The sequence below is a fragment of the Anneissia japonica genome, unplaced genomic scaffold (genome assembly GCF_011630105.1).
Source record: "Anneissia japonica isolate Jap-2015-1 unplaced genomic scaffold, ASM1163010v1 scaffold7447_len134812_cov206, whole genome shotgun sequence".
Lineage (NCBI taxonomy): Eukaryota > Metazoa > Echinodermata > Crinoidea > Comatulida > Comatulidae > Anneissia > Anneissia japonica.
The window spans coordinates 125815-134790 of NW_022743975.1; the positions used below are offsets into that span (position 1 = coordinate 125815).

Consider the following 8976-nt stretch of genomic DNA (forward strand, 5'->3'; position numbering starts at 1 on the left):
TTTTTTTTTTTTTGCCTGAGTGATAGAAAATGATTGTTGGGCGGGTGAGCGTGAGAAGAAGAGGCGCTGAGGCGTGAGACTTGGTAGGTCTGCATAGAACTATTATATTATATCTCTATGGAACAACTAGAGTGCTGACAAGATGGCGAAGCAAAGCAGAGTTGTGTATGTGTCATAGAGATACAATAAGAATACTAGAGCGCTAACTGCAATGTATTCGATGTTCGAAATAGCTCTATAGCGTACCATCAAAGATGGCTGCCATAGATTCAGCCAATGCTCTATGGCACTGATTCGTCATCTTGTCAGCATGACTCATGAATTTTGTCTGTTCAGTTTTCCAAGTGCGGTACGTATTTTGCGGACCAAAGCCGAGTAAAAACGCAATTGTTTAGACATTTCGTAACCATCTCAGAAACCACTAGATCGATTTTATGGGTGCAGCGGTTATCAGAGGCTAAATTTATTGTGAAAACAATGTACTGAACGTTGTTAAAATTGGAAGCCAATATTTTTACAAACTCAAATGTGCACAATTTCTACTGTAAATGATTTATTCCTTTTGTATTCCCGTACGTATATACTAGTGTTTTACATACACAGGATTACTGTTTTTCCTAATTTAAAAAAATATATAGATAGCCATTATTAAATAATAATTTTACAGCCTTTGACACGGACATATCCATCTAATTTGATTTAGTGATACCAAAAATTTACTCCAGTGTTACGTTGACACAATCCCGCAATGACATCATAATAATAATCAGTGGCGGAATCAAGTCGGGTCGAGCCGACCCTAAATTTTTCAAAATTATTTTTTTTAAATGGAAAAAATTTGGGTCGAGAGTGCCATTTCTGGCAATCTAGGTGTCATAATCAAATCATAAATTTTCTTTCCTCAGCCCCAACCATAGTGGGACTGAGGTGATCTACTCTCCCAGATTGTGCAAGTCCCTCCGTTCCTCCCTCTATTTCGCTTTCCTCTGGAGCCGCAACTGATAATGATAAATTAAGTAAATCACCCTTATGTTTGTGAAATCAAAATGCTAACTAATATTTTGTGTGCTCCCTATCTCCCTAGTCCTGTTTAGGACGTATTATTTCCACTCACAATATGTAGTCGCAATATTGCTTACACAATTGCTTTTGAAATTCAAAATGAGGAGAAAAGCAAAAGTTTTAAAAGTACTGTACATGCAAAAAGACTAAATTTATGACTGTTTTAAGTTTTTCATGGTTCGAATTTTGAATACGTCACAAGCTAATCAGTTGATATAATAAATCATTATTTTTATTAATGTTTTTGCACGAAATATATAAGCGGGCATAATTACGACTGAAACGATAATTTTAAAAACTTTTATGATGAGTATTTCAGTGGCAGATTCAAGGGGCCCAGCCGGCCCACCATCCCTAATTTTTTTTTTTCGAATTTTGAAAGTGGAGAAAAATGAAAATTATATTCAAATTAAGTCTGAGAGTGCCATTTCCCATCAACTAGAGGTGCCATAATCATAAATTTTCTTACCTCAGCCCCAACCATGGTGGGGCTGAGGTGTTCACACTCTCCATCTGTAAAAGTCCCTCTCTGGGCCCAGCTCTGTTTCAAATTACTGGATCCGCCACTGGATATTTGGAAAATTTCGTATGGAAAAAATGCATTGCATAAAATAAATTAAAAGGCTATAGGCGTTAGAGCTTCCGGGTGCTTCGCCCCCTGGTCCCAAACCAAGGCTTGGAAAAAAGGTTAAAAGTGGAAATATAGCTTGGTGGTTCCAACAATTCCAGGGCGCTGGGTTAGGGTGCTTAAGATGCTTGCCTTCCAGCAATTCCAGGGCCCTGGGTTCAAACCCTGTGACACTCCCTAAGCCTCTCGTACACTTTTGCTGATTAGGCATCACATTACTTCATTTATTTAAGAGTTCTCTCGAATATCAGTCGACCTTCTAGACTACGCTGGAAGGGTTCCCTCTATCTATGAATATGGTTTTTAAAAAAAGGCAAGGTCAAGGAAACTAATGGCATTACCCATCATACACACCATGCGTATTGTTCGATATTCAGGCACAGGGCATAGTGACTGCTCCAGTTGCTTCTGGTTCAGCATTTGTTAACAAAAAATAACACATGTTTAAACAACACATTTATTGAAGTTATTAAAACACAAACAGAAATATGCCGATTGAAACTTTAACAAATGATCCAAATAATGTAACCATAGTCTTAAGTAAATTATATTACAAGTTACGCAAAACCATTCAACATTATAATTATAATATAACTTGTAAATAATTCACTTTAAATCAACTTAAAATAAACTTCAATTAACATCCCTTTAACACTGGATAATTACTGTTGAAATTCTTCACTAAAATACACTGAATTTTCTCTTTGCATCTAAACCTTTTGAACAAACATAATCAAAAAGCTTATCTGCTTTGTTAGAACAGTAAATGCTAATATTCAGTTGGTAGAGAGTAAGCATAAAGACAGGTACACACAGCATCAACAAAGCCAGGCTAACAGACTGCATGATACAGTGATTCAATTTGCTTAAACAGCCTCTAGCTATCAGCATACTGGTATTGCATCATTCAAGCCAAATTGAAAATACATATTACTACAGCACACATGCCAAAGATGTTTATCCTGTGTTTATTTAACTACAACAATGTATGAAAGATGTACTACTATTACTTCAATAACTTCATAATAGCTTTATTAATTTTATTATGTTATATTAAATGATTTTAGACTATGTTATGATCTTGCTTGCTGCCTTGTTGCACAGTAGCAAACAGATACAGACACAGATTTATCATGTGTTTATCATGCCTTACTACACTTCAGCCAATTATGTAATACTAAACACTCTTTGATGTCACTACATGTTAACAAGTGTTTATCATGCCTTACTACACTGCAGTCAATTATGTAATACTAATACATTATGTTATGATGTCACTACATGTTAACAAGTGTTTATCATGCCTTACTACACTTCAGTCAATTATGTAATACTAAACACTCTTTGATGTCACTACATGTTAACAAGTGTTTATTATGCCTTACTACACTGCAGTCAATTATGTAATACTAATACCGTATGTTGTGATGTCACTACATGCTAACAAGTGTTTATCATGCCTTAGTACACTGCAGTCAATGATGTAATACTAACACTTTTTATGCCACTACATGTTAACAAGTTTTTATCATGCCTTACTACACTGCTGTCAATTATGTAATACTAACACTTAATTATGTCATACACGTTAACTAACAAGTGTTTATCATGTCTTACTACACTGCAGTCAATGATGTAATACTAACAATGTCACTACATGTTAACAAGTGTTAATATGCCTTACTACGCTGCAGTCAATGATGTAATACTAACACTTTTTTAATGTCACTGCATGTTAACAAGTGTTAACATGCCTTACTACACTGCAGCCAATGATGCAATACTAATACTTTTTGTCACTACAAGTTAACAATTGCTAATATGCCTTACTACATGCAGTCAATGATGTAATACTAACACTTTTTGATGTCACTACATGTTAACAAGTGTTTATCATGCCTTACTACATGCAGTCAATGATGTAATACTAACACTTTTTGTCACTACAAGTTAACAATTGCTAATACGCCTTACTACATGCAGTCAATGATGTAATACTAACACTTTTTGATGTCACTACATGTCAACAAGTGTTAATATGCCTTACTTCACTACAGTCAATGATGTAATAACATGTTCAGAATGATTACAATTGTTTATAATACCTTACTAAAAATATTTTCATATCACAATAGTACTAATGTTTCTCCATTTCAGTTAATTCATGCTTTATGTTGTGGGTAATACAATACTGTGCTATATATTTTAATATGTTGAAGATATACTACAGTACAAATACAGTTACAACATTAGGCCACTAATATTTCACTATATTCAATGGGTCACAGTAAAACTGCAATAGTCAAAATCTGTCCTTTATAACAATTAACCAGTACAGCTATTACAAGTCAACAAATTTCCCCTTACTATTTTAAGCAATTCCATCCAATCACAATTGTGATTTGTAACAATTCTAGCAGTCTTACCATTATTATAGTTTATTATCCCCTTCTACAACTGTGATATTAACACTGCCAATTCACTTGATGTTACCATTTTAAGAAGTTTTAGTAAAATCTACCCACAAATATTCAGATTTCCTGTAGGAATAATAATTTTAAAATTGTATAGTGCAATACTTTTCAAGCAGTTTCTGTACCCACTATTGTGATTAAAAATACTTTTTCCTGTAAATATACCTAAAGTTCTGTTGATAAAAACATTAAGATCTTATTAGCTATTGAAGTAAGTTGGTCAAAATAAAACATGCTAGTTAAAAATAGCAACATAATAAATAACAACTATTTGCTTTTATTTCTAATAAACCAATCATTCTGAAAAAGAGCATACATTAACTTTATTATACACACCATACAAATACTAAATTAATTTCTTTTACCCATGAAACATCTGGATTTTGAAATTAGTCTTACTTAAAAAAAATTCAAACCAACATTTCTGTTCTACTTCTCATTCTGGTTACTATATAATTCTGCTTTTCACATCTTCAACTTAATGAGAATCATTAAAGTTCTCTTGTGCTATGATCTATTGTTAGCACAGGTTGCAGATCCTAGCTTTCCATCCATTCACCATTTCCGCTACAATAGAAGCCTCTTCGATTGCTCATTGCAATACCATCATTCTTTGTTAAAAGCATGGAGTATGATGGTCAAATTCCATTGCTTTCTAAAGTCCCTGTAACCTTTCCTGAAGTCCCTGTGACCTTTCTCAACAAGGCATCAAAATGATCGTTCAGATAATACAGTAATCATAAATTCTCACTTAAAAACACCTCACATCCTTCATTTGTTTTTTTTTTTTTTTGTTTTTTAATAATTAAGAAAATTATCTTTCAATGTTTTCATTGTGGGTACGTACTTGTTCTTGAACAGTGCACCGTCTTGTGGGGTCTGGGTCTCTACCATCTAATTTGCCTTTAACTCTTCTCCAAACATTAATAGCATGTGTGTTGCGTACTTGTAACATTTTTCCAGTGCGTGGATCACGCATCACAGTTGTAGGTAGTCTTGGAGCTACAGTTGGATGAAAATACCATATTAATACGTATAAAGACAATACTAATACAGGTAATATTAAGAATATATGAATTCAGGTAATAATTAAAGTAACTGTTTGATTGTTGGTTCTATTTTTTCATTGGTAAATACTCATTTGACCTCTAAACTTATACTTTATTCATTTTTATAAGTCAGTCATCATACTTTCATAAGTCAAAAAATGACTAATGACTATTTTTTCTAGTGTCTACAGAACTTGACTACAATTGCATTGTCCTTTTACAGCAAACCTTTCAAGCAATATTTTTATCATAGTAAATGGTGATTTTTGTTTGGGGACAAATTGATGGCTGCAGTTTTAAATAAGTCTAAACATAGCTATTACTATTTAAATTAAAAATAATGGTCTAGAAAGCAATTATTGCTGTACTGTATTTTTATAGCATACTCAATTTGATGAGCACATTAAGTGCATTATTAAGTACCTTGGACTTGCTTGATGGCAGGTGGTGATGTGGCAGGGCTAGCGCCTGTACCCTCTAGACCACACACTTTGTCAACTTCCTTTTCTTCAGTTCTATCCTTCACTTTAACTGTACTTCTCCCAACTTTATCCTTTGTTGCCTCATCTTCTTGAGCTTGTTCTCTATCAGATTCTTGTTGCTCATTTTCTCTCACTTGATTTCTCAGAGCTGTTGGTATAATTATTATATTAGTTCATATTGCAATATCTTGTTTAAGTGATTAATTATTTATAGTACATTTACATATATACCAGGTTGACAGTAATAGAAGTAATAGAGTAATCTACTCTATATACTACTAGCACACAGAAGTAACTGGTGAATCCTCTCTCGTATAGAGTTCATTGACACAGGTGTAGTGAATAGTTAGTTCTCTCTTAAGTGTACATATTTCATTGACATTGGTGTAGTGAATAGTTCTCTCATCAGTGTACAGCGTTTGTTGACATTGGTGTAGTGAATAGTTAGTTCTCTCTTAAGTTTACAGCTTTCATTGACATAGGTGTAGTGAATAGTTAGTTCTCACTTACGTGTACAGCGTTCATTGACATTGGTGTAGTAAATAGTTAGTTCTCTCTTAAGTTTACAGCTTTCGTTGACATAGGTGTAGTGAATAGTTAGTTCTCTCTTAAGTGTACATATTTCATTGACATTGGTGTAGTGAATAGTTCTCTCATAAGTGTACAGCGTTCATTGACATAGGTGTAGTGAATAGTTAGTTCTCTCTTAAGTTTACAGCTTTCGTTGACATAGGTGTGGTGAATAGTTAGTTCTCTCTTAAGTGTACAGCGTTCATTGACATAGGTGTAGTGAATAGTTAGTTCTCTCTTAAGTGTACAGCGTTCGTTGACAGGTGTAGTGAATAGTTCTCTCATAAGTGTAGAGCGTTCGTTGACATTGGTGTAGTGAATAGTTAGTTCTCTCTTAAGTTTACAGCTTTAGTTGACATAGGTGTAGTGAATAGTTAGTTCTCTCTTAAGTGTACATATTTCATTGACATTGGTGTAGTGAATAGTTCTCTCATAAGTGTACAGCATTCATTGACATAAGTGTAGTGAATAGTTAGTTCTCTCTTACGTGTACAGCGTTCATTGACATAGGTGTAGTGGTTCTAGTTCTCTCTGTGTACAGTGTTCATTGACATAGGTGTAGAGAATAGTTAGTTCTCTCATAAGTGTACAGCTTATTATAATAGACCTTTCCAGAGTGTCAATCAAACAACCGACCAATCAAAACAGGGCAAGGAATACATGTGCATCCAACAAGCACACGGGTTGTCCAACAGATGCATGAGTTTTGTTATGTGCATCTAACAAGCACACGGGTTGTCCAACAAATGCATGAGTTTTGTTATGTGCATCTAACAAGCACATGGGTTGTCCAACAAATGCATGAGTTTTGTTATGTGCATCTAACAAGCACATATGGGTTGTCCAACAAATGCATGAGTTTTTTTTTATGTGCATCTAACAAGCACACGGGTTGTCCAACAAATGCATGAGTTTTGTTATGTGCATCTAACAAGCACATGGGTTGTCCAACAAATAAATGAGTTTTGTTATGTGATTCTATCAAGCACATGGGTTGTCCAACAAATGCATGAGTTTCGTTATGTGGAACAGAGGTAGCAGAATGAACAATGCTGCAATGTGTGTCTTTTGAATCTTAAATTTTATCAGTAATACAAAATATAATAAAATTATTAAGGAAATATCAAAATGTTTGAATGAACTCATCTATTCAATCATTGCAGTTGTATTATTAACTGATTGGTGTATAGAACAGCTCAACACTTCAACAATTATTATTAAGAACTTACCTGAAGCAAAACTAGGTGGTGTTTTGTCACTAGTAGGCTCATCTAACCCTTTAGGAATAGTTAAGGGTGCAGCCAGACTTACAAGATCATCATACAACCTGTAAACCAACAGAAGAAATGTAAACAAAACTAGGTGGTGATTTGTGAGTAGTCTTAATCTAACCCTTTAAGCATGATTAAGGGTGCACCCAGACAGATCTTATGAACTATTCAATTAACAATAAATCATTGTATATACTAGTGTATATATATACTTGTATATATTTTTGTTATAAAAATAAGTGAGCAGTACAGTAGGTCTACAGAATACAAAGATATATGTTTTAAGGTGAATTGAGCTTATGTCAATAAATTTGGTAACATTTTGTGCGAACATCTATATTTCATTCAAACATTAGAAAAACAAATACAATGTGCTTACCTTCTAGTTTCTACTGTTAGATTTTGAATGTTGATCAAAAGTTTGGCTAATTGGTTCACCTTGTCAAGTTTGTCTTCACTTGTACCTGAAATTACAACACATATATTTAATATTCATTGCCATTAATGTTTGTTATTAATATTATTATAATTTTAATATCTATGGATAAAGTAAATCGTACTTGTATCAATTCAACACACAGTAACTTAAAACTAGTCATACAGCAATTCTTTAGGGAGGTGGTACCAATTATGTAAGTACCAAATGATCATTAGAGTTCCCTTCACCATACTTTTGCAAGGTCACAAACCTTTTATTTGACAAGCCAGAGGGTATTTTTTAAAGTTACACTTACAAATAGAACTGATTCAGAGCTAATTCGGAACAGAGTCAAAATGGAATCAGAATGCAAAAAGAAACCACCTTTGCAAATAGCGATTTGTCAATGATAATACAGTATCAATACTAAACAGTACCAAAATTATATCAGAATTAATATACTGTATATTGTATTTATTTGAGTCTAATATAACATACTCACCGACCATGAGAATTTTAATCATGGTAGCAAATGCTTCTGAAAAGCTTTTGTATTCTGCCATAAAGAGTTTCACTCTTCCTTCATCCTCCTCATCTTCAAGTTCATCACGGGCTAAAGCTTTTAGCAAGTGTTTGAAGTCTGACATTAGTTTGTGATGTGTAGTCAGACAGTTCTTCACCATCTCAATCTGTTTTGATAAAGCCTCCTGAAAACAACAAACACAATGTTTTCAGAAAGCTATTGGGCTGCCTTTTGACTGCTGCAAACTAATGATTCTTGCCTTATTGCATCAATATACAGCAACAGTTTACTTATAATGTGAAAGTCTTTGCTTGCTTAAAGATACAGTAGAGATAAATATTTTCCAAACTCAGGCTTTCAATCACACTAAGAGACTAAGTTATTTAAATAAACACAGTTGCTGTATAGCGTACTACAGTGTTACGCCACGATACCATGTGATACTATTCCGTTATTATCGGAGACACAGAATGCGTTCAACCGACGCCATTTTCTCTAT

General features: G+C 33.8%; 1 protein-coding gene across 1 annotated transcript; it reads right to left on the bottom strand.

Annotated features, from left to right (window-relative positions):
- Nucleotides 1-4978: 4978 nt before the first annotated feature.
- Nucleotides 4979-8680, bottom strand: LOC117119554 (serine/threonine-protein kinase SMG1-like). Its single transcript, XM_033264378.1, has 5 exons — nt 8457-8680; nt 7916-8000; nt 7495-7592; nt 5637-5843; nt 4979-5166 (listed from the first exon to the last, which is right to left on the bottom strand). Exons 1-5 carry the CDS (start codon nt 8635-8637, stop codon nt 4979-4981), a joined length of 759 nt encoding a protein of 252 aa, XP_033120269.1. The 5' UTR covers nt 8638-8680.
- Nucleotides 8681-8976: the final 296 nt, after the last annotated feature.

What these genes read in the sequence shown, in the direction of transcription:
- LOC117119554 (XM_033264378.1), bottom strand. Translation starts at nt 8,637, where the DNA reads ATGGTGAAGAACTGTCTGACTACACATCACAAACTAATGTCAGACTTC. An exon ending in CTAACAGTAGAAACTAGAAG is followed by an intron (nt 7,593 to 7,915) that starts GTAAGCACATTG and finishes GTTGGTTTACAG; the next exon opens with GTTGTATGATGATCTTGTAA. An exon ending in TGCCATCAAGCAAGTCCAAG is followed by an intron (nt 5,167 to 5,636) that starts GTACTTAATAAT and finishes ATCCAACTGTAG; the next exon opens with CTCCAAGACTACCTACAACT.